Here is a 26530-nt window from a genome sequence, read left to right as displayed (position 1 = left end):
TCTAAGGTTCTGCAGCATTGTCTTGGCTGTATTGGGTTGAGGGATTAGTGCCCAAGGGAGCACTGGAACCTGGAACTCCAAAGAGATTGACAGGGAACAGTGAAACCTGAGCTTGGTGCAAAAGTCTCTTTTGCTGGACAGATTGGAAACAGTGGCTGCAGAGGATACAAACGTGTCAAAACTAGAAATAAGTGATGTAGATTCTGCACTGTTATTTGTTTATTAATTGACTCAAAAGTGAGTTGGATGTTTAAAAGTGCGCACTGTAATTGGCTATAAGAAGGTTGCTAATTCCAGATCTCCAGCATGAAAATAAATTGCAGAATTCGTTGCCACTTTAAAAAAGTTCGTTTAAAATTAACTTTAAAATGTAAAATGTTGAAATACTTGCCCATTGCAGGAAACAAAGCAAAAGTGTAGGAGATCTTTCTTATATTGTGTAACATCAGCATATACAGAATCAAATACACAGTTATTGGGAAAAGTATTAATCGAAGTACTTATTGGAAATATACTAAGCACAACCTTGTTTATATTAATTAGTATTTTAAAATGAATTTGATAATTGATCCTTGCTGATAATTCATAGACTTGTATATTTTGTTCATAATGAATTGCTCATTGAATAAAATCTAAATGATGGTTCATGCATATCTTCTTCACCTTCTGTGAAGGTGAAGAAGATATGCATGAACCATCATTTAGATTTTCTGTGAAGGTGAAGAAGGGTTCTAACGTTACACCTAGAGCACATAGACTGCAACGGTTCAAGAAGGCAACTCACCACCTTCACAAATACATCTCAACAGGCAGTAAATGCTGGCCATTCAGCAATGCCCACATTCCACAAAAGAACATTTTATTGTCTTCTTACGCCCATTTGAATCAATCTAATTTGCACTCAAGAATGGACAAAATATGCTTCCTAAGGTGTGATGTTCAAACTGTATGCAGTATTCCAGACGGGTTGTCTGACAAAAATGATGGACAATTGAAAGATAACTTCCTCCCTTTTGTATTGCAGTCCCTTTCAGTTAATTTGTTTTGTGCCTGTGCTCTGGTTATTAGATTTTAATGTTTTGTGTATGTAGGCATGCAAATTCCTTTGATGCCCCACAACTCCTCGACTCACTTAGTTTTGAAAACTTGATGACGTCTTTCCCAGATCCAAGCTTACACAGTTTTTCACTTATTTGGTCTGGCCACATACCCTTGCAACTTGCTGCATCAATTTGCATAAGTTACCGTATTTCCTAATGATGCTATCTACAACCATAGACAAATAACTCTCCATTATTTCCTGTAAAGCATTGATTTATTTGGTAGAAAGCTCAGGTTTCAGTTCAGATTCCTGTCGGACACCAGCTTTGACATCCCTCCAGCTAAGGTATGTTTCCTTCACCTTTACTGTAATTTCTGACCTTACAGGAGGAGGTAATGAAGGAAAGCACTTCACAAAAATTAATGAATACATCAAAATCATTTACTGGATATGAAATGAAAATCTTACTATATGCCAGACAATTTCCTTGTGCAGTTACTCTTTACTACAAAGTTTGAATCACAAAATCATCCTGAGAATGCCTACTTATATGTAATTTATGCTGACAAATAAACCTGAACTGCTAAAAATTATAACAGTTGTGCATTTTGCTCTTTGCAGTACTGAATTTGCTATGCTAGTGTCTCTTGCCAAACACTAAAATCAAAATCAAAAGCCAAGGTCCACTGTATCTGATAGCAAAGACAGATTTGTTTATTAGAGTCATAGAGATGTACAGCATGGAAACAGACCCTTCGGTCCAACCCATCCATGCCGATCAGATATCCCATACCAATCTAGTCCCACCGACCAGCACCTGGCCCATATCCCTCCAAACCCTTCCTATTCATATATCCATCCAAATGCCTCTAAAATGTTACAATTGTACCAGCCTCCACCACTTCCTCTGGCAGCTCATTCCATACACGTACCACTCACTGTGTGAAAAAGTTGCCCCTTAGGTCTCTCACCCTAAACCTATGCCCTGTAGTTCTGGATTCCCCGACCCCAGGGAAAAGACTTTGCCTATTTAACCTATTCATGCCCCTCATAATTTTGTAAACCTCTATAAGGTCACCCTTAGCCTCCGACGCTCCAGGGAAAACAGCCCCAGACTGTTCAGCCTCTCCCTATAGCTCAAATCCTCCAACCCTGGCAACATCCTTGTAAATCTTTTCTTATCTAATAAAACTGGGACAACACCTTATTGGACAAGACTAACTTAATCCTGTGGCAGATAGACAAATTATAATCACTTGACAGAACACAGGTTATTTACTATTTCCATATAAATTCATAGAAAAATACATCTCTTCACAATATTTCTGTCATTGGATAGATCATGCTTGTTGTCTTTTCCATCCCAGATCAAAGAAATCTCTCATTGGGGTTTAACTTAAACTTACATAAAACCTTAAAATGTTGCTCATTTGGTGCTACTGACATTTTAGTAAAATCTTCGCACAAACTTTGAATTTTAGTAAACATATCTCCAAATTGCAAAGACTCACTTGTGGCTGATCCTTTGGAAAATGCAGTCCTCCAAGTTTTTGAACCCAAACATATGGGTGTCCCAGCTCTCCAATGTAGTCACTGAATGTTAAGATACTAGGAAACAAAACTTTACCATTAATACATAAAGATGTATTATTAGATTATCCAGGCTCTAATTTCTGTGCTTTGGTCAGTTTTGGTTTGCTAAAAATACAAGTTTTGAGAATGAGAAGATTTAGCATAATACTGAAATTTCATCATTGGTGGCAGCATGGTGGTTCAGTGATAAGCACTGCTGCCTCACAGTGTCAGGGACCAGGGATCAATTCCAGCCTTGGGCGACTCTGTGGAGTTTGCACATTCTCCCCCATCTGTGTGGGTTTTCTCCAACAATCCAAAGATGTGCAGGTTAGGTGAATTGCCCATGCTAAGTTGCCCATAGTGTTCAGGGATTGTAGGTTAGGTGCATTAGTCAGGGGTAAATTGGAGAGTAATAGAGTAGGGAAATGGTTCTGGGTGGGAGTCTCTTGGGAGGGTTGGTGTGGACTTGTTGGGCCTAATGGCTTGTTTCCATACTGGGGGTATTCTATGGAATCAGACTTAAATCCAGTACAGAGTGCTAGTTGAACAGTTCACAAACTAGTCAGGTGAGGAAAAGCCATTCGGCTGATCTTTTCTTATCCACCTAGAAAAGACTATGAATAGATTGTGCCATAGCAACACAAACACAGTCACCAAACAAAGCAATAGAGAAGAAAAACGTCAACTAATATTACACATTTCCAAAATTTTTGTGATTTTGTTTAATTGACATAATGTAGCTTACGGTAATAAAGGTAATGAAAGAAAACACCTACCCAACTTTATCAAATTGATAATGATTTGCAGGATTTGGAGTCTTCTTACCATGGTCTCCAGGATACAAACAACTCAATAATGAGGCTGGAGACAACAGATCTCTGTTCGCAAAAAAAAAAGAGAACATGAAGCTATCACTAAATTTAATCACCAAAATTAAATGGTATTTCTTATAATTATCTAAATGATAATTTTTTGCAATTAGGTTTTTGATCCAAAGCAAAGGAGATACTCCCATTTATTGTAAATTCCTCCAAAAAACAAATCCAAGTTATTCCCTTGCACTCTATGAATTATGTTATGTCTCATAAATGCTCAAATCTATAACTGTCCAATGATTGTTGTCCTCAAGGAGATGATAATCAAAGTATATGGAGTTTAATTCAGATAAATGCGAGGTGCTGCATTTTGTGAAAGCAAATCTTAGCAGGACTCATACACTTAATGGTAAAGTCCTAGGGAGTGTTGCTGAACAAAGAGACCTTGGAGTGCAGGTTCATAGCTCCTTGAAAGTGGAGTTGCAGCTAGATAGGATAGTGAAAAAGGCATTTGGCATGCTTTCCTTTATTGGTCAGTATTGAGTACAGGAGTTGGGAGGTCATGTTGTGGCTGCACAGGACATTGGTTAGGCCACTGTTGGACTACTGCGTGCAATTCTGGTCTCCTTCCTATTGGAAAGATGTTATGAAACTTGAAAGGATTCAGAAAATATTTACAAGGATGTTGCCAGGGTTGGAGGATTTGAGCTATAGGGAGAGGTTGAATAGGCTAGGGCTATTTTCCTTGGAGCGTTGGAGGCTGAGTGACCTTAAAGAGGTTTACAAAATTATGAGGGGTATGGATAGGATAAATAGACAAAGTCTTTTCCCTGGGGTGGGGGAGTTCAGAACTAGAGGGCATAGGTTTAGGGTGAGAGGGGAAAGGTATAAGAGAGACCTAAGGGGCAATTTTTCATGCAGAGGGTCGTACATGTAAGGAATGAGCAGCCAGAGGAAGTGGTGGAGGCTGGTACAATTGCAACATTTAAGAGGCATTTGGATGGGTCTAAGAATAGGAAGGGTTTGGAGGGATATGGGCCAGGTGCTGGCAGGTGGGTCTAGATTGGGTTGGGATATCTGGTCGGCATGGACGAGTTGGACCGAAGGGTCTGTTTCTGTGATGTACATCTCTATGACTCTAAGTTGAGCTAGTCAGATAACATGTCTGACAACAGAAGATTGGAGCAGAGTTTGACAGACTCAGTAATCTGGATGCACAGTTTATGACAGTAATATGAATGCAATCTGGGCCAATCCAGCAAAAAGAGATTTATGGGTTACATCTAAAACCACTTAGGGTTTTGTTTTAAATCTGTGAACTTTTATTCTGTTTTCAAATTCAACTCACTTGCGTCAAACCCCAACTACAATACTACATCAGGTTCAAAATTGAGAAATACTGCTGGCCTTCAAATTGCATAAATTTTCTTAGGTGTTCTAATGGGCTTGTCTTTGAATTATTTTTTGGATCAAAAATTATTTAAATTACCAAGAAACTCTTACATTTACACCAATGAATGCAATAATTGCACTCGAGTTCCTTTAAAAAAGTAACTTCCCATGACCTTCAATTGGGATTATGACAGATTGGGGACTAGGCACTCACTAGAAAATGTTTATTCTTCAGCTGCATTCCACAGGGATCAGTGCTGGGCCACTGTTGTTTGTGGTATACATAAATGATCTGGAAGAGGGCATTGTTGGTCTGATCAGTAAGTTTGCAGATGACATGAAGATTGGTGGAGTAGCAGAAAGTATAGGGGATTGTCAAAGAACACAGGAGAATATAGATAGACTAGAGAGTTGGGAAGTGGCAGATAGACTTCAATCCAGGCAAAGATGAAGGGATAAATTTTGGGAAGTCTAATTCTAGAGCAAACTATACTGTAAACGAAAGAGCCTTGGAAAAGTTGATGAGTAGAGAGATCTGGGAGTTCAAGTCTATTGTACGCTGAAGGTGGCTGCACAGGTGGATAGAGTAGTCAAGAAAGCATATGATATGCTTGCCTTCATTGGATGGGGTATTGAGTAGAAGAGTTGGCAGGTCATGTTAAAATTGTACAAGACTTTGGTTTGGCCGCATTTGGAATACTGTGTACAGTTCTGTTCGCCACATTACCAAAAGGATGTGGATGCTTTGGAGAAGGTGCAGAGAAGGTTTACAAGGATGTTGCCTGGTATGGAAGGTGCTAGCTATGAAGACAGGTTGAGTAGGTTAGGATAGTTTTCATTAGAAAAAATGAGATTGAGGGGGGACCTGATTGATCATGAAGGGTATAGACAGGGTGGATAGAGATAAGCTTTTTCTCAGGTTGAGGGATTCAATAACGAGAGGTCACACATTCAAGGTGCGAGGTGGAAAGTTTTAGGGGGATACACAGTGAAAGTACTTTACACAGAAGGTGGTAGGTGCCTGGAACACATTGCCAGCAGAGGTAGTAGAGGCAGGCACGGTAGATTCATTTAAGGAGCTTCTGGACAGATGCATAAGTAGGTGTGGAGCAAAGGGATACAGATCCTTCATAATTGGGCGTTAGGTTTAGATAGTGGATTTTGATCAGCACAGGCTTGGAGGGCCAAAGGGCCTGCTCCTGGGCTGTAAATTTTCTTTGTTCTTTATTAATTTATTAATTATAAATTGTATCAGGTTAACAACCTTAAAAAAACATCAAATAATACACTTAATGGTAAAAAAAACAAAGTTCCAATCTATTATGCTGCCCAAATGTGCTCGTTCAGCGGATATTTCACATTTGACTATGCAATTGATTAACATTTGAAAAATGTGAACTGTAACATGACCAGCACAATCTCCATTGGGTGCAATTTCCTGATTGTACCAAAAGTAGAAATTCTGCTTCCTGACGTCTAAGGCAGTTTGGACTGTGCAGTCATGTTAGTTACATCAAAGTATCTGTGAATGAACAGATGAATTCCTGGTAGCTGAAATTCTATCACTTGGCCCAAAATATAGAGAACTTGAGGAGCACAGGCATAATAATTAGGTTTCACTCTCATCTGCACTTACCCTGCACTGATAGCTACAGACATTTCAGTAGCTGTGGTCACTTTAGTTTTGACGGTCATTATATTGAGGCTCATCAAATAGTAGAAATAAAGGTGAAGGACACTGCCATCTAAGAAAAGAAGAAGACAGCATAAAATTAGAAACAAGCAATAATTCTGATCAATGTTTTCTTTAGCATACACTCGGACAAAGGGGAATGTTTAGACTAAAAATTAAGAGCACCAGCAGGGTTGTAATATTACATCTGAAAGTATCCAATATTACATGCTGTTCAACAGCACGATGTTTCAATGGATATTTAAATTCCAGTAACAGATTATAACTAGGTGCAAATTAAGGCATTCAAACACCATGTGGCAAATTTTACAAATAGTACAAAACCTATAAATATTTTATATAACACTGTTCATTTGTTTTTCTATATATTGCATCAATTTCAATGCAATAGCAGTGCAAATCCAAGTGTTTGAAGGAGATGTGAGTTAGTGCTAGTTATCTTTAAAATTTTTCCCAGTGCTTGTCCAGAACATAAACGTGTAGTTCTCTCCTCACAAAAATCACACACACACAAACATCTACAGGTAGTAATGCATTAGAAAGCTACAGAGATAGCACTTAAAGACAGAACTGCAGTTTTGATGTTACATAATTATTTTGCTTTTGATATCTGCACAATTGGATTCTGTAACTATAAACAACATGAAAGGAATGTAATACTTGTTATCAGTGATTTGTGTTTGACGAGGAGGGTGAGGAATTAATTCTAACCTTTGTTTTTTAGGTCTAAAGTAACGGACAGAGGGTGCCGTTTTAACATTTCTCTACGCTTGTCGTCCAGTTGCAGGCCAAGAGTCGGACGGCGACGCTTCTAGAAATCAGAGCAATATGTTAGCCAATGATTCAGTCATTTTGTTTAAGAAATTATAAACACTGCCTGAAATTAAGGACTGCATACTTGTTGCAGAAGCAACTGAACAGTTATTAAAATGGCATACTCTACAATAAAACTTATAACAAGACACGTGATAAAAAAAGGCCAGCTACATTTCAGTATTTTCCCCATAAGCATATTTTTTGTTACATCAAACAAATCTTTAATTCTTTGCACTAAATTTTCCTACTATAATTATACAGCACACCAATAATCTCTGAGTATTGTTTTTAGTGGTCACTTTGGGGTCAGCTGTGGATCAGTTGGTAATGTTCTTGCCGCAAAGTCAGCAGGTGGTGGATTCAAGTCCCACTCCAGAAACATTAGTGCAAAGATGGATGCTGAAATTTCATCGCAGAACAAATGGAATATGGCAGTTGAGGAAGGGTCACTTGACCCGAAACATTAACTCTGATTTCTCTCCACAGGTGCTGACAGACCTGCTGAGCTTTTCCAGCAACTTATCTTTTTGGCATTAAATGCTAGATATTGATGGGTCAATGTTACAGATTCCATGAACTTACTTTGAAGAAGAATCAGTGGAAATTTAAAAAAAACCCAACAATTAAAAGGCATCTGGATGGGTATATGAATAGGAAGGGTTTAAAGGGATACAGACCAAATGCTGGAAAATGGGACTAGATTAATTTAGGATATCTGGTTGACATGGACAAGTTGGACCAAAGGGTCTGTTTCTGTGCTGTACATCTCAATGACTCAAGAGGAGACAGGTTTTATCTACCCCACTCTGGATTAACAGTAAATGATTACAAGAAAACGATAAAGCCTATTTTATCAACCATTAAACTTCTGAACATTTTACTCTTTCATCATGTAGACCCAATGATGAGTACCTTTGTAACCGTTTGCCTTCGTATCTACTTCAGCCTATCAGCAACTGGAACTCTTACCCATGTCATTTGACACTTTCAGATTTCATTATCCCAATGCTTTGCTGGCTGACCTCCCAACACAGTAGCATGTTTATCAAAAACACTGCTGCCTACATCCTATCTTAGAACATAAGAACTAGGAGCAAGAGGCAATGCCATCCCGTATTCCCAATTCCTCCGCCGTATCTGCTCCCAGGAGGACCAGTTCCAACTTCTTTAGAGACCGCAGTTTCCCTTCCCACGTGGTTAAAGATGCCCTCCAACACATCTCGTCCACATCCCGCACTTCCGCCCTCAGACCCCACCCCTCCAACCGTAACATGGACAGAACGCCCCTGGTGCTCACCTTCCACCCTACCAACCTTCGCATAAACCAAATCATCCGCCGACATTTCCGCCACCTCCAAAAAGACCCCACCACCAGGGATATATTTCCCTCTCCACCCCTTTCTGCCTTCCGCAAAGATCGTTCCCTCCGTGACTACTTGGTCAGGTCCATGCCCCCCTACAACCCACCCTCCCATCCTGGCACTCTCCCCTGCCACTGCAGAAACTGTAAAACCTGCGCCCACATCTCCTCCCTCACCTCTATCCAAGGCCCTAAAGGAGCCTTCCACATGCATCAAAGTTTTACTTGCACATCCACTAATATCATTTATTGTATCCGTTGCTCCCGATGCGGTCTCCTCTACATTGGGTGCCTCCTAGAATAGCGCTTTAGGGAACATCTCCTGGACACCCGCACTAATCAACCACACCGCCCCGTGGCCCACCATTTCAACTCCCCCTCCCACTCTGCCGAGGACATGGAGGTCCTGGGCCTCCTTCACCGCTGCTCCCTCACCACCAGACGCCTGGAGGAAGGACGCCTCATCTTCCGTCTCGGAACACTTCAACCCCAGGGCATCAATGTGGACTTCAACAGTTTCCTCATTTCCCTTCCCCCACCTCACCCTAGTTCCAAACTTCCAGCTCAGCACTGTCCCCATGACTTGTCCGGACTTGTCCTACCTGCCTTATCTCCTTTTCCACCTATCCACTCCACCCTCTCCTCCCTGACCTATCACCTTCACCCCCTCCCCCACTCACCCATTGTACTCTATGCTACTTTCTCCCCACCCCCACCCTCCTCTAGCTTATCTCTCCACACTTCAGGCTCACTGCCTTTATTCCTGATGAAGGGCTTTTGCCCGAAACGTTGATTTCGCTGCTCCTTAGATGCTGCCTGAACTGCTGTGCTCTTCCAGCACCACTAATCCAGGAGCAAGAGGCAGCCAACTGGCCCTTCAAGCCCACTCCATCATTCAGTAAGATCATGGCTGATCTTGTTTAAGTCCCACTCATCTACGCAAATTGATCCTTCCTAATCAATGGTCACCTAGATCAGATGGTTTCCTAACAACTCGAATGGTAAATTGTCATTTATGTAACATCACATCCTCCTATTATCAATCCCAATATCAACTCTAACCCTCAAGCATAAGCCTAGCAAATTGGCTGCACATTTCATTTACTCTGAACTCCTTCCTCACTAGAAACCAATTCTTTCAGCTGCCTTCCAATTTTTACATACTAAGTTGATAAGTTCAGCAAACCTCTTATTAACCGAGTTGGGATCAGGAGTGTGGTGGTTAATCACTTATTCCAATTGGTCAAGAGGTCCACATAACCAATGTAAAAACACACACTAAGTAATAGAATTGTAATTTGGGGGGGGTATACACATCACTGTTATACCTTACTTACAGCATAAATCACTTAAATAAAACTGACTTGGTGGACGGCCTTCTCAGTTGCACCCTCAATTGACTACTTGAACATCACAGAGACCATGATAATACAGTAAACTTCCAGTATTTCAGGGATATAATTTTCACCAGTCTATCGAAAGTGCTGGTTAAAATAATGTTTGCTGTACGGGTTTGCTCAGTCTACACAGAAACTAATTGTTGCCCATTGTACATCATATGACATTTTTTATAGATTCTACACATAAATATTACTATATATACACTGAGGAGTCATTCTCACAACAGTGGCTCATTTGGTAGTGCTCACATCTGTGTAACAAAATTCTGGATTCAGATCTGCCTCCAGGATTTGCATACAAAACCCAAAGCTGAAACTCCATACGTTACTGAGTTTATACTGCACTGTTGGAGATACAGTTTAGGTGAAATGTTAAGCCTTGGTTACCACTTGAAACACTGTCTTCTCTTTTTTTCTTTGAGATACTAATCAACATCTTTTCCATTTCCACCAATTCCAGTTTGGTGATTGTTGGCCAGTGGAGCAGGGTATCAGCTTTTGTTTCAAGAATGAAGTATGGCCACCAAACGTTTACCGATCAGACTGATTTCAGCTAAAATAATAGCTACTTACTGTTGTTGTCTGCTCCTCCTCTGCATCGGAGTCACTTTCATCATCTGCACAAAAATAAACAAGCAAAAGGAATAGTGTCTTGATGTTGCACAATCTTAATTCTTGGCAACAATGGATCTGAGCCTGATTGGATTGCCCCCACTGCTGCAATCTGGACCAAGGTGTCGATGCAACAGGCACCAACTGAAATCAAACTGGTAACTGTATCATGAGTCTTCCTGATCTATACAGCTTTGATAATTATCATATAACATTGCTGAATCAGTGTGGGTGGGGGGAGGAGGGGCACTGGTTGCATATTAAAGGAAAAGTGAATTTAAAGTAGAATCCCAATTAGCCCAAATTTCCACCCAAGTCATAGTTACCTTGGGAGTCCTCTGGTGGTCTTGCAAGTGCCTTGGCTTCTTCAACATCCCCATCAATAGCTACTGTAAGATTCTTATCTGACAAGAGAAAAATATTAACTTGATCTATGTGATTGGATAGGATCAATGTCAGAAAATAAAGATGGTTAGAACAAGGTGCTCTTGTAATGGTGATGTTATTTTATAGCACAATAGTTCAAGTTAATTGCAAAGCAATGTGACTCATTTTCCTGATTATACTATCTTATAAGGAGCAGTTTATGCAACAAGGAGTTACTGTATCAGAATTCCATGCAAACTTTAATTGAAAGTCTTGCAGAGCACCAGGAAAACTGCATCATTTTCCATAAGTCATACTGATATTAAATTTTCATTCCCCTCATTGCTCTATTACATAGCAAAATATATTTCCACAAATATCTGACTTGTAGTCTGAAACAAACAATCTTCAACAAACTATATAACATTTGAAACGATATATAAATTGCTCATTAATATTGAGATAAAAATAATTACTTATTTCTTTTGCAACCTCCTGATTGGCATTGGTCAGAACTGTCATTGTACATCCAGGGCAAAAAACCAGCATCACTATAGCAATTTACTCATGGTGATATGGGAATACTGTCACATGCTTTTGCCATTAAACTGATGAAACAATAGGCAAAAAACAGTCTTAGACAAACTTAGGTCAGGTTTTTAAGCATATTAGTTATCTGAAGCAAAATGAGAAAACTGTTGAAAACTCAGCAGACCTGGCATTATCTGCAGAAAGAGGAACGTTTTTGCCCGATGTAGTTTTCTTTGGAGCTTGAGGGGTGTAATATGTGATGAGTGTTGTGTTGTGAGAAAAGGAAAACTCAGGTACAAATTAAATCGTGTGAGAGATGAAATGACAAAAAAATGCCATGGACATAAAGGGTAAGGGAATGGTAATTGTTGCAGTAAAGAAAAAAAGACATTGGTCCATAGTGAGTGTTAGTGGCAGAATTAAGCACATCTCTGTCTGAAAGTAACAATTTGAAGATATAGATTAGCAACTACCAGAAAAATTAAATCATACTGAAGGACAATGTTCACATGCTGTTGAAAAAGGAACACAAGTCCCAAAACATTTCTACTTCTTTCCAATGCCAAAGAAATCATATTTCTTTCTTCTAGAGATGTGACCACAGTTGCTATGTTTTTCCAGCACTTTGTTTTTATTTAGGTCAGGAGATATTTGACAATATCTCCAGATAGTGTATCTAGCAACTCTCTTTAAATTTCATTTCCTAGAAGATTACTATAGCATTTACAGCTTAAATTCATTGAAATAACACATATGAAACTTCATATTTCCAGATACATTACAGGATATAACTACTTTATTGGTTCCCCTGCTACTTAAAATCAGTACAGTGCAATTTAGGGGAGATCAACCAGTTGTGAATTTTAGATGCTGCTGACTAATTACTGCATATCCACAAATGCCTCAAGATACCAAAAATTCTTAAAGTCCATAAAAATCAGAAATAAGAATCTGCATGGATGATAAAAAGTAATTAGCTTGATGAAATATTTGGAATTAGAAATTATAAAACAAAGGTCAAATAACTTAACATTGGAAGAATTCATAGCAAATTTTACAGTGAGTGCAGTATTACTCCTCATTTCAGAAGCAAGTAAGGAGTGCAGATGCTGGAGATCAGAGTTGAGAAGTGTGACACTAGAAAAGCACAGCAGGTCAGGCAGCATCAGAGGGATGGGAGAATCAATGTTTCAGGCATAACATAGAGTCATAGAGACATACAGCACGGAAACAGACCCTTCGGTCCAACTCATCCATGCTGACCAGAAGTCCCAACCCAATCTAGTCCCACCGGCTAGCACCTGGCTCATATCCCTCCAAACCCTTCCTATTCATATACCCATCCAGATGCCTTTTAAATGTTGTAACTGTATCAGCCTCCACCACTTTTTCTGGCAACTCATTCCATACACATACCACCCTCTGCGTGAAAATGTTGCCTTTTGGGTCTCTTTTATATCTTTCCCTTCCCCCACCCCAGGGATTTTGTCTATTTAATCTATCCATCCCCCTCATGATTTTGTAAACCTCTATAAGGTCACCCCTCAGCCTCCGACGCTCCAGGGAAAACAGGCCCAGCCTATTCAACCTCTTCCTATAGCTCAAATCCTCCAACCCTGGCAACATCCTTGTAAATCTTTTTTGAATCCTTTCAAGTTTCACAACACCTTTCCGATAGGAAGGAGAATTGCAATATTGCAATAGCGGCCTAACCAATGTTCTGTACAGCCGCAACATGACCTCCCAACTCCTGTACTCAACGCTCTGACCAATAAAGGAAAGCATACCAAACGCCTTCTTCACTATCCTATCTACCTGCGACTCCACTTTCAAAGAGCTATGAACCTGCATTCCAAGGTCTCTTTGTTCAGTAATACTCCCCTTGACATTACCATTAAGTGTATAAGTCCTGCTAAGATTTGCTTTCCCAAAATGTAGCACCTCACATTTATCTAAATTTAACTCCATCTGCCACTTCCCAGCCCATTGGCCCATCTGATTAAGATCCTGTCGTAATCTGAGATAACATTCTTTGCTGTCCACTTTCAATTTTGGTGTCATCTGTAAACTTACTAACTATACCTCTTATGCTCACATCTAAATCATTTATAAAAATTATGAAAAGTAGTGGGCCTAGCACCTATCCTTGTGACACTCCACTGGTCACAGGCCTCTGAAAAACAACCCTTCACCACCACCCTCTGTCTTGTACCTTTGAGCCAGTTCTGTATCCAAATGCCTAGTTCTTCCTGTATTCCATGAGATCTAACTTTGTTAACCTATCTCCCATGGGGAACCTTGTTGAATGCCTTACTGAAGTCCATATAGATCATGTTCACCATTCTGCCCTCATCAATCCTCTTTGTTACTTCTTCAAAAAACTCAACCAAGTTTGTGAGACATGATTTCCCATGCACAAAGCCTTGTTGACTATCCCTAATCAGTCCTGTCCCTCAGGATTCCCTCCAACAACTTGCCCACCACTGACGTTAGGCTCACTGGTCTATAGTTCCCTGGCTTGTCCTCACCACCTTTCTTAAACAGTGGCATCATGTTAGCCAACCTCCAGTCTTCCGGCACCTCACCTGTATCGATGATACAAATATCTCAGTAAGAGGCCCAGCAATCACTTCTCTAGCTTCCTACAGAGTTCTAGGGTATACCTGATCAGGTCCTGAGGATTTATCCACTTTTATGCGTTTCAAGACATCCAGCACATCCTCCTCTGTAATATGAACATTTTTTAAGATGTCACCATTTATTTTCCTACATTCTATATCTTCCGTGTTCTTTTCCACAGTAAATACTGATGCAAAATACTCGTTTAGCATCTTCCCCCATCTCCTGTGGCTCCACACAAAGACCGCCTCGCTGATCTTTGAGGGGCATTCTGTATACATACCAGCCTTTCCTTTCACCCTAACAAGAATATACTTGCTCTGGACTCTTGTTATCTCATTTCTGAAGGTTTTCCATTTTCCAGCCGTCCCTTTATCTGCAAACATCTGCGCCCAATCAGCTTTTGAAAGTTCTTGCCTAATACCATCAAAATTGGCGTTCCTCCAATTTAGAACTTCAACTTTTAGATCTGGTCTATCCTCTCCCATCACTATTTTAAAACTAATAGAATTATGGTCGTCCTTCATCAGGATGAAGGGCTTATGCCTGAAATGTTGATACTCCTGCCCTTCGGATGCTGCCTGACCTGCTATGTTTTTCCAGCGCTACACTTCTTACTTCAGGAGTCTTTTATGCTCCTAAAGATGATGAGATTGATTAATGTATGCATAGATAGTTACAACTATAAGCAAGAGTGTGGGGAAAATATATTGCAAAAAATAACTATGTTAAAAACGATACAAGTACAAAATGTATGTGGACCTGTTGCTTGGACTTAGGGAATAATGATTTGTAGGCCAGTTATGATTGCCGCACTTATAAAAAAATCATATGACCACAAGATGTGGAAGGAGAAATTAGGCCAGTCAGCCCATTGAGTCTGCTCCGCCATTCAATCATAACTGATAAGTTCATCAACCCCATTCTCCTGTTTTCTTCCTGTAACCCTTGATCCTCTTGACAATCAAGAACCTATTTGTTTCCATCCTAAATATACTCAATGACCTGGTCTCCATAGCCTTCTATGGCAGTGAATTCCATAGATTCACCACTCTCTGGCTGAAGAGGTTTCTCCTTATCTCCATTCTAAAATGTCTTCCCTTTACTCCAAGGCCATGCCCTCTGGTCCTAGTCTCTCCTACCAATGGAAATATCTTCCCAGCATCCACTCTGTCCAGGCCATTCAGTATTCTCTAAGTTTCAATTAGAACCCCATCCCTCCATCCTTCTAAACCCCACTGAGTATAGACCCAAAGTCCTCAAACGTTCCTCATACGTTAAACTGTTCATTCCTGGGACCATTCTTGAGAACCTCCTCTGAACATGCTTCAGGGCCAATACATTCTTCCTGAGATATGGGGGCCAAAATTGCACACAAAACTCCAAATGTGGTCTGACCAGAGCCTTACAGAGTCTCAGAAGGACTTCCCTGCTTTTACATTCAAGTCCTCTCAAAATAAATGCCATCATTGCATTTGCCTTCCTGTCTACTGCAAATTTACCTTGAGAGAAACCTGGACTAGAACTCCCAAGTTTCTTTGTACTTTAGAATTCTGAATTTTTTCACCGTTTAAAAAACAGTCCATACGTCTATTCTTCTTACCAAAGTGCATGTCCTCACACTTCCCCATGTTGCATTCCATCTGCCACTTTGTTGCCCACTCTCGTAACCTGTGCAAATTTTTCTACAGCCACCCCATCTCCTCAATACTCAAAACAAGCAACTTTAATTAAATTATTTTATGACATCATAAATACATCCATTTAAATGATTGGATTTGGTGATAATACTGGTAATGAAACTGCCAGCTCCCCTCTAGGATTATTCTATTGAAACAGATGGCATTTCCAGGAGCCTGCACATATGCATGATAATGCTGATATCCAGAAGCTGCTGCCAGTAATCTAGAAGATGTGGCATTGACAACATCCCCCAAACAACCAGTAAATCAATGAAAACATCCAGTTTATCCTATTAGTTTCTATGGTATTCTGCATTTCACATTTTAAAATTTATAATATTTTAGCTTTGACTTTACTATTCATAATGATTTTGCGATATGAAAGTTTCAAATAAAATTGAAGAGTTTCTGCGCATTTAACTTTTTGCAATCATGTATGCAAGGAGACTTCAATATGAGTGAGTGCTTATCCTGCTCGCTAATATCATGGCTGCTGGACACCTGGAGATCCCCATTAATTTGCATCAGATTTAATCTGCTGTTCGTAAAGGGGAAGTCCAAACCATAGATATTGTTAGATTTTTTTGGGAACTCTCCCTGAGTTCAGCAGCAAGCTGCTGGCTATAAAATTTACAGCAAGATTTTACCAGTCTTTAGACATGGTAAGACGTTTTCTTCTGTGTGGCGTTTTTTTTTCAAAACCTATATTATGAACATGCTATGCTCATTATTGGTAATAATGGGTAATTGATAGGGATAGTATAATGTAGAGCAGTAATGGGAAAAGCTAGCTAGTTGCTCATCCTACCACTACAAGAATTTAATGCATTGAAAAAAACAATAGATTCAAAATCAGAATCAGTACATTTAAAAAAAATAATACAATCATTACACTAGGTCAAAATCTGCTTGGGTGAAGTACTGAAGTGTTTCACTCTGCTGATAATTCAGAATAAATTTAAAACATAAGAGAGTATCAGTCAAAATACAGGCAGCAGAAAAGCATCTATATATATATATATATAGATGTGTACACACTTAGACATCACCACAGTCTAAGTGAAACAGCGCAAACTCTTTTCTATTGAAATAGATCTACATCAGCAAGACAATTCTCATGCAATATGATCAAGATATGAACCTAAAGATATGTTCTACAATAGCCTATGTAGGAAAAATTAATATGTATCACAAGTCGCAAACTACTGATCAATGATGACAAACTGCATCTATTCCAGAAGATATTATTCTTGGTTAAATTTCCAATAATTAAGGCTGATCCCTGATGGCGTCCTGTTCATCTCTTATAATATATTCAATACCTATAGCAATAATTGGCCAAGTTCACAATTGTAATTATATTTCTCAAAAAGTTAAATCTGGGTTTAAAATATCGTTATTTTATAAGCTATATTGTTTGTTGATCGTTAGAATATATAAAAAGCACAATACTAAATGCAAAAAGAATGCAAAGCTTAATAAACAATATTCAAGTCCCAATACTCACCCCGCCCATAGGGCTGGGAGGCCTTGTTCATCTGAGCTAATGGGGCATCCACCACCACAGCCAGAAGAGGATTACAAAATAGGATTGCGAAAGAGAGACACGGTGTCAGTAAAAGAAAACAGATCAGCAACAAAGCTGAGCTTAATCCAGTAATTTATCTTGCATGCTAATTTAAAACTAAACTGAAGTAAACTAGTTGACAAATGGCAGATGACAAAACCAGAAGTAAAACAATCAGAGCTGAGACATTCAGGTGTATGTTCCTTTTCTGCCTTACAAATGCCACCCAGAGTGGACACACTTAAATTATACACAAATCTTGGTAAGAAAGCATAACAATTAAGGTACATTTGCCAGACTATTTCTTATTTGAAATAGCTTTTCAAAATCTGGCAACAAAGTGCAATACTGAAATAAAAAGGATAGAAAATGTTTCACTAGCAAAAACTAATATGAAGAAACTGACAAGATTAATATGCATAACATTTCAAAAGAAAAAATATTTTTAGTGTGTAGCTTAAAAAGCTACAAAGAAAGTTTTAAATATTCAAATGGTTTGGATAAATTTTGTATGCAGTAACTTCAACAGTTTATAGAAACAAAGTGGAAATGAAAACAAATGCATCATGATTTCAAACTATATGCATGCCAAGATATTCAGTTGCTACACATTTGACTTACCACAAGCTTGCCCATATGAATTTGCCTGAACGTACAGCACATATAATGGAGGAGGCAGGTGTCTAGCTATTTCGTATTGTTTATGAGTTTGGTCAAAGGGCATGGAAAGATATTCTTGGACTGGTAAAGATGCCTAATGGAGTAGTAAAATAAATAGTCAATAAGTAGTAAAATAAATAGTCAATAAACCACACATTGTTTATACATAGCAACTCTGCTGCTTGGTGCTTTCTAATGTTCATTTTTAGTAATTATTCATTTAAGTTATTATTTTAGTGCTTTGGAAGTTTTCTCCCTTTTATTCATGTTTATTGTTATGCCAGATTTTCTCCATCTGAAATCTTTTCACCCACCCCTAATGAGAACAAAATTAAAACATACCTCCTGCCATGTGAAACGGTTGGAAAATCTTGTACCATAACCCTGAATAACGTTCAGCAAAGTAATAAAAATCGAAGAAGAGTTCTGTTCTCTTCCCAACATTCTTGACTTCAATCAGCACAGAAATTCTCAAGAAATATTTGAAGTTCCAAAAAGTACAAACTTGTATGATATTGGAGACACCTTGACTCATACCAAGTGACCTTTCCTAATTATGTTGCGTTTCAAAACTTAAACAAACTGGATACAGGCACTTTGTTTAAGTAGTAAAGATGCTATATGGAGTTAACTATGCTTCCCTGCTTTGTGATCCAAAAAATGCTTTTTAAATCATTACTACACAATCAAAAAAATTGAGATTTCCAAATAAAGTTGAAATGCATTTTACCAAATACCTGCATAATAGTGTTGAGCCTTGGCTGAAGACTATTTAAATATTCTTTTTTGATTTCAATGTCTTTTCGAATTTTCTCTTTGTTTGCTAGTGATTCTTTATATTTTTCAGCCAACCTACAAATGAAAATTAATAGATTGAGAGAGCTTTTTGTACAGATACAGAAAGTAATCCGTCAAAAGTACAATATTGAATAAATAGGAAGTGCAAAGACAGTGTATGAGAACATAGTCATTGGCAACTTAAAGGGAACCTAGAGGTTTATTTTACAAATATATAAACCGTAAAAGGGTAAGGTTGATTAGGAAGAAGCCAATATCATATCTGAGGTACTAAATCAGTGCTTTACTAACGATACTGTCAATATCATAGTAAAGGAGGAAATAGAGAAAAAGGATATGATAAAAATAAATAACTCCAATAGCAGAATTAAAGAAAGTGCACTTCTCCTTCCGAGATCAAAACAATAAATCCTCACAAAAATACTGGTTAGGTCCCAGCCAGAGCAGTGTGATGAATACTGGACACCAAACTTTAGGAACATGTCAAGAATTGGGAGACAGAGCAGAAGCATTTACTAACATGATTCCAGGGAGTTGCATGGAGAGACTGACATTGTTCTCCACACAGCTGAGAGGTTGATCAGATTTTAAGGAGACATTCCTGAAGTCTTGAATGCTTTTTGTAGGCTATGAGAAACTGCTTCCAATGGCAGAGGGTCAATAATCAGAGAAAATATATTTAAAGCGAAAGAACTAAAGTGGCAGGAGATAAAACATTTTAACTCACCAAGTTATGAGCAAGAATGCACTACATGATACAGGTTGAACAGCAATTTTTAAAAAGGAAATGGAATAAATCCTTGAAAGAGAAAAATAATTGCCCAGATTTGGAAGTAAAGAGTAGAGAAGTAGAATTAATGGCATCAGTCTTTAAAGGAGCCGAGCAAAATGAGCTGAATGGCTTTCTTCTGTGTTGCATCATTCTATCAACATCTCCATACCTTTTACGCTGTTCAAGTTCCCAGTCTAAGCGTGAGAGAGTCTGCTGATGTGGATCATTCATGGTGAGCATAGGCTTGCTAATGTCTGAGGGAGCCTCTTTATAGAATTCCTCCACATCCACCAAGTCAATCTCTTCATGTTTTGATCTAAATGGCAGTACAGAAAGAGAGAAATTGGAAACAACTACTTTAACTTATATCAAGACAGTAGATTTTAGATTTGTTGTTTCACCAAAGTTCAAGAAAATTCTTATAAATTCAGTTATATGAAAAGCTAAGTTCAGTCCAATATTTCAACGGAGGGCCCATCTGGCATGACACACAAGGGTGATGGTAACAAAAACATACATTGCTAGAAAAGCTCAGCTGGTCTGGCAGCACCTGTGAAGTGAAATCAAAGTTAGGATTGGCAATAAATGCTGGCTTTGCCAGTGAAACAGGGAATAAATTAAAATGTGTCGATCTGCCTTTCTGAGTGACTGTTAATGCATAACAACAAGTTGTATAATAAAATGCCCATCCAAGCATAACTTTAAACTATGCAAATGAGAAATTTCTGGAGAATGAACAATGTGGAACAAATGGATTACCAGAACACTGAAGAGATTTGACAAGCATCACTAAAACAGAGCATTTGGATACAATAAAACCAAAAATGAGAACAGGAAACTATTAGGAAAAAATATCCTGTTAATGAGGGAAACTTACTTGAACTCTAAGCATTTGGTGATTTCCTTTTGAAGATGCATCACCTCATAGAGAAGATTCTGAAGTTGAAGATGAAGAGCGTCCACTTTCTGTTTGGCCTGAGAAATAACAGCTAGAACTTCTAGTATCCAAAGTTTTCACATTTAGTCAATTTGTTTATATTGTTATTTCAAAAAAAGTCAATTCTGTTTGAACAATGTTTAAAGTTGTTACGGATTTCCTACTAATCCATTGAATTAATATTCCACAACTAATTAATACTAGGGAAAAAAAACCTTATTCTGTACAATTACACAGTTATCCCACAAAACATTGGGCAAAGTCTCCATTAGGCAGCCAAGCAAATTTAAATACATTTACAAAAGTAAACAAGAAAACATGTTTAGAAAGTTAAAGAAATAGATATTTTTACTTCGTTCAGAATCACAGGTAATGGAAATGGGGACTGAAGCAAGACTGGTGAACTTTAATTTTTGTCTGCTAGCCAATAAATCCCAAAATTAAAACAGACTTCTAAAGCTCCCCATTTTGATGCATGTGGTACTTACCTCATGAGTTTGATCGCGACCCTTTTTTAACCTGATATGAGCCAAACGGTTTAACTTCTTTAGAGTCATGAAATGAATACAACTCTGGATCCGCCGTTCGTCAATCTCTGCTGACTATAAGAAGGGAATAGAGAATTAGATACAGTGCAAACATAAAGCATTAAGAATCTGAAAATGGGGAACTTCTATATCTAGGGCTCTCCTACTAAACAGTTGTCAGCCTTGACTCTTGGAAAGCATTTCTGTCATTCTGTTAGAAGTCTGTGTTCAGAGCATTGAGCACAATCCCGGCTAACACTTCAAAGGTTCTCTCTTTGGATCAGAAGTGAAACCAATGCACTGTGATCATGTGGATATAAAAGATCCCATGACATTATCCAAAGAGGAGCACAGGTACTCTCCCAAGAGAACTGGCCAAGATCTACTTTCCAACATCACTGAAAGACAGTACCTTCTCATCAGTCACTACTAGTTGTAGGAACTTGATGTAGTCAGATTGGCTGTTGCATTACATGAGTTACAATACTGATTAATATTTCATGAGCATTTGCTTGACAGTCAAACATTTTGGGAGGACCTGTGATTGTAAAAAATGTATTCTCAACACATATTCGTAGTTTTATTTTTCAGTTGAAGGATCTTAAAGGAGGAAAAGCACTAATGTAGCTGAACTGTCTCTGCATAAAATATCTGTATAGTAATCCTTCCACTGAACATGCAAAGAATTATCCTATTCATACAAATGCTGCACATAGATGATCATAAATTGAATCTAAACTTAAATCATAATAATCTTAACAGAGATAATTACTTGCTCAGAAAGATCTTTAGCAATAGTTCTGGGCTTTTTATTGCAGACCCTTCTAAAGGCATTACGATTAATGAAGATTAATGCTAAGTTCAACTTACTTTGTCTATTTTAATTTTCTCATAAGATTTAATGTTTATCATCACACATGTAGTACAAAAAATCAGCAGGTTCTAATAAACCCAAAAAACAACACTGCTTGAATGACATGAACAAAGTTGAACCTGAAAACTAACCACTTAAACCCAATCCTTTCCCAAAATGGCATTCAATGACATTCTGAGCAACCCTAAATTTTTTGTGCCAATTAAGTCCAGCTCAAATTGTTTAAAGTTCTTCCTAATACTGATTTTTCAATTATATTTGATTAATTTTCTGCAGCTAACAGCTCCTCAAAGTGTGAATATGGCACAGCTATACTGTTATCTCTGATTCAAAGGTTTGTAGGTTACCAAAACCTAAAGGATTACCAATGACTACAAGGTGTACTGTACTTGCCATCTACATGTATACCCTGGCTATGAGAACAGGGAATTTTACATTAATTAACTCATCTATCTCCCCAACATCTGTCATCATCCACAAGGCATAAATGAAGACCGTGAAATAACACTCTCTATTAGCCCAGAAAAGTTCAGCTCCAAAAACACTTAAAAAGCTTGACATCATCCAGGACAAAGCAAACTATTTGACCACACTCCATTTAACACCTCAGACAATCACTCCCTCCACTACCGATGCACACTGAAAGTAGTGTGTACCATCTACAAGATGCACTGCATCAAATCAAGGCTTTGCCAACAGCATTTTCGAAAGCCACAACCTTGAATATTTAGAAATCAGGACAGCAGATGCATGCAACCATCACCACCTGCAAATTATTCTCCAAGTCACTCACCACATTGTTATGGAAAGATATCGCTGTTCATAATGTCAGAGCAAGGGGTCGCCCATTTAGGTCAGAGATGAGAAGGAATCTTTTCTCTCAGGATAGTTAATCTGTGGCATTCCTTACCACTGAAGTTGGGTTTTTGAGAATGTGCAATGTTGAGATAGACAGTTTTTTTCATCAGTGAGAGAATCACGGTAATGGGGAAAGGTAGGAAAGTGGAGTTGAGGAGTAGCAGATGTGCCATGATCTCATAGAATGGCAGATTGATTGTCAAGGGGAAGAAAGATTATCCAGGATGTGCAGGAATATAGAGTTGCGATTAAGATCAGATTGGCCATAATCTTATTGAATGCCAGAGCAGGCTCTGTGGCCTACTCTTGTTCCTTGTTCATATAGTGGATGCAGAGAAGATTCAATGGGTCATATGGCATATACTTGTTCCCACACCTTATGGTTCCTTTACTGTTGCAAGGTCAAAATCCTGGAATTGCCTCTCTAACAGCACTGAAGCTATATCTGTAACAGAAGAATTGAGTGTTTCAAGGAGTCAGCTTACCACCAAGCTCTTAAGGGTACTTAGGGATGAACAACAAATGCCAGCTGTGCCACTGATTGCTATATTCCACGAAAGAAAAGTAAACACTACTCTCAGATTGAAGCACATACTCAAGGTTGCCCTTCAGAGCAGTACTGAGAGCATTCTGCATTGTTGACAATACCATTATTTAGATGAAATATCAAAGCAAGGGCTATTTTTCCCATGCCAGTATCTCAGGTTCAAGAGCCAAAGGTATTATTTAAGAGTGGTATATTTTCCTCGTGTTATGGCCAATACTCCTCCCTTTCATCAAACAAACTTAGTTTCTACTGAGTTTGAGTCACTGTAACTCAGGTCTAACAACTCACCACTAGAAAATATCCTTCATTTTTCTACAGCATTGAACAGCAGACCACATTACTCTGTTAAGACTATTATTCATATGAATATATGAAAGCAAAATACTATCAAATGATATATACAATACTATTATGTATTGTAGCCACAGTTGTTAATTTTTTTTTCAGCAGCGGTTCAGCAGACAGAAAAAGTGCCAGGTGTTAAACACCCAATCCGTTTACTTATCTGTTTTCTCATACCTTGACAGCTAAGTTAATTTTAACACCCAAGGCCAGTTAGAAACTATATTAGACTACCAAATTGAATTCATATTGAGTTTTAAAAACAATATGGAGTTGGATGCGAGATTCACTGCTCTTGTTATTCACCTGGGGAAAAGACAGCATAAAATGCAAATAAATACAGGAGTTGGGAGGTCATGTTGTGGCTGTATGGGTCATTGCTTAGGTCTCTTTTGGAATATTGCATACAATTCTGGTCTCCTTCCTATTGGAAGGATGTTGTGAAACTTGAAAGGGTTCAGAAAATATTTACAAGGATATTGCCAGGGTTGAAGGATTTGAGCTATAGGAAGAGGCTGAATAGGTTGGGGCTGTTTTCCCTGGAGCGTCGGAGTCTGAGAGATGACCTTATAGATGTTATAAAATCATGAGGGGCATGGATAGGGTGATTTGACAGATCTCTTCCTCAGAGTGGGTGAGCCCAGAAATAGATGGCATAGGTTTGGGGTGAGAAGAGAAAAATTTTAAAAGGACCTAAGGGACAAATGTTTCACGCAGAGAGTGGTGCATATATGGAATGAGGTGCCACAGGAACCGGTGGAGATTGGTACAATTGGACCATTTAAAAGATATCTGGATGGTAATGAATAGGAAGGAGGGATGTGGGCCAAGTGCTGGCAGATGGAACTAGATTATGGAATTAGAAAATGCTGGAAGAAGGATTACACCCAAAACGTTGACTTCTCCACCTCCTGATGCTGCCTGGCTTGCTGTGTTCTTCCAGCCTCCTGCTTGTCTACTTTGGAATCCAGCATCTGCAATTTTTTGTCTCTATACTCAGCAGTCTGGCAGAGTCAAAAAATTGTGGTGCTGGAAAAGCACAGCCAGTCAGGCAGCATCCTTGAATTAGGGTAAGAGTTAACATTTTAACTCAATGATCTATTAACTCTAATGAAAGATTATCAGCCTGAAACATTAACTCTCTTCCTCTATCCATGATTACTCCAGACTTTGAGTATTTCCAGCATTTTCTGCTTTCAGTTCAGATTTTAATCAATCAGACAGCATTTTACTTTTCCATTTATGTAAATTCAGCATTACTGACAGCATCTTTTCCTCCTTTACTCTTCAGTTCATGAATCTCAGCCATCAGCCTTTGGAGATCCTCACAGGTTTTCTTGAACATATCATAGTCTTTAGCGGGATCTCGTGTCTCCACTTCCGCTTCTTCACTATAAACTTTACTCTCCTAAAGAAAACACACAAAAGTATTTTACTCTTTCATAGAAATTAAAAACAACTGACAGTAATTGATGATTACTGAGGTGTACATAGAGGTGGTTAAGCAAACTGCCACTGCCACATGGGAATCACTAAATGTGAAAAAGCTGGATACAGGTCAGGAAGGATTCCTAAACCTGTGGTTTCTGATCAAACATTGAATCAACTTTAAACCAATTTACCTGACTATCGAGATTGTAATATCTCCGAAAATTAAAAATAAAACACCAGGTGCGGAGATTTATCTTTATCTTTCAAAGGGCAGCAGGATACCAAGATGATCTTTAGGCCAAACATAACCAGTTTCAACAGAAATGTCGAATAAAGGTCCAATAAATAAAAAAAATGTTGGCGCTCTCTAATCCCCTTCACATTCAGGTATTCCCAGATATTGGCACAAGGTGCCTGTGAGGAGGGATTAGGCTCCCCCTCCCTCTGATTGTTGTAATGTTAACAAACAGCTCAATGTGTTGGTCTGGCCTGGCCTGGCCTTGTCTGAGGTAAAAACAATGACTGCAGATGCTGGAAACCAGATTCTGGATCAGTGGTGCTGGAAGAGCACAGCAATTCAGGCAGCTTCCGAGCAGCAGTAAAATCGAAGATTCGGGCAAAAGCCTGTCCTCGGACGCTGCCTGAATTGCTGCGCTCTTCCAGCACCACTGATCCAGAATCTGGCCTTGTCTGGTCTGAGCTGGGCCGGGCCGGGCCGGGCCGGGCTAGGCCTCGACGCCCCAGCATCACCCTCAGCCCCACCTGGTCACCATCACCCCGAGTCTTCCTGCTCTCCTTCTCCACCGCTCCGCCGTCACTCCGAATCACTTTGGTTTTTCTCTTCTTCGCCGAATCAGTGGACATCGCAACTTTCCCGGCTCCAGCAATCGGACAGTGACCGGGAAACTCTTCCCACTGGGCCGGAAGGGAAGGAAAAACGATACCTCCCCTCCCGCCGGGGGCGCTGTTTCTGAACCATTGAGGGGAATGGGCTCCTCCCCGCCTGCCACGGGCGCTGTTTCTGCACCATTGAGGGGAATGGGCTCCTCCCCGCCTGCCAGGGGCGCTGTTTCTGCACCATTGAGGGGAATGGGCTCCTCCCCGCCTGCCACGGGCGCTGTTTCTGCACCATTGAGGGAAATGTGCTCCTCCCCGCCTGTCAGGGGCGCTGTTTCTGCACCATTGAGGGGAATGAGCTCCTCCCACTAGCTGGGGGCGCTGTATTAGAAGTGAGGGAAAAGTCCTCCCTGCCTGTTGGGGGCGTTTAAGGTAAAGGAACAAGCAATGAAGGAAGGATAAAACTATGGACAGTTT

General features: G+C 39.3%; 1 protein-coding gene across 2 annotated transcripts in view; it reads right to left on the bottom strand.

The window, feature by feature from the left end:
- The window catches only part of thoc5 (THO complex 5), a 36570-nt gene extending 10423 nt beyond the window's left edge, over nucleotides 1–26147 (bottom strand). Inside the window, exons 1-14 of one of the 2 annotated variants that reach the window (XM_043715627.2) lie at nucleotides 25979–26147; nucleotides 25050–25193; nucleotides 21126–21239; nucleotides 20578–20675; nucleotides 19870–20016; nucleotides 18868–18982; nucleotides 18092–18224; nucleotides 17411–17446; nucleotides 11032–11109; nucleotides 10667–10710; nucleotides 7229–7328; nucleotides 6461–6569; nucleotides 3394–3495; nucleotides 2554–2650 (exon numbers count right to left, since the gene is read on the bottom strand). In XM_043715627.2, the coding sequence (XP_043571562.1) occupies nucleotides 2554–2650; nucleotides 3394–3495; nucleotides 6461–6569; nucleotides 7229–7328; nucleotides 10667–10710; nucleotides 11032–11109; nucleotides 17411–17446; nucleotides 18092–18224; nucleotides 18868–18982; nucleotides 19870–20016; nucleotides 20578–20675; nucleotides 21126–21239; nucleotides 25050–25193; nucleotides 25979–26080 (1419 nt within the window). In that variant the 5' untranslated portion in view covers nucleotides 26081–26147. The remainder of the gene's footprint in view (nucleotides 1–2553; nucleotides 2651–3393; nucleotides 3496–6460; nucleotides 6570–7228; nucleotides 7329–10666; nucleotides 10711–11031; nucleotides 11110–17410; nucleotides 17447–18091; nucleotides 18225–18867; nucleotides 18983–19869; nucleotides 20017–20577; nucleotides 20676–21125; nucleotides 21240–25049; nucleotides 25194–25978) is intronic. The other variant, XM_043715628.2, reaches the window with a different exon arrangement.
- Nucleotides 26148–26530: the final 383 nt, after the last annotated feature.

This window comes from Chiloscyllium plagiosum, unplaced genomic scaffold (assembly GCF_037043375.1).
Source record: "Chiloscyllium plagiosum isolate Xiang-an unplaced genomic scaffold, Cpla_swu_hap1 HiC_scaffold_24, whole genome shotgun sequence".
Classification (NCBI taxonomy): domain Eukaryota; kingdom Metazoa; phylum Chordata; class Chondrichthyes; order Orectolobiformes; family Hemiscylliidae; genus Chiloscyllium; species Chiloscyllium plagiosum.
The sequence above is the reverse complement of the archived record's forward strand: the minus strand, read 5'-3'. Positions and strand labels throughout refer to the sequence as shown.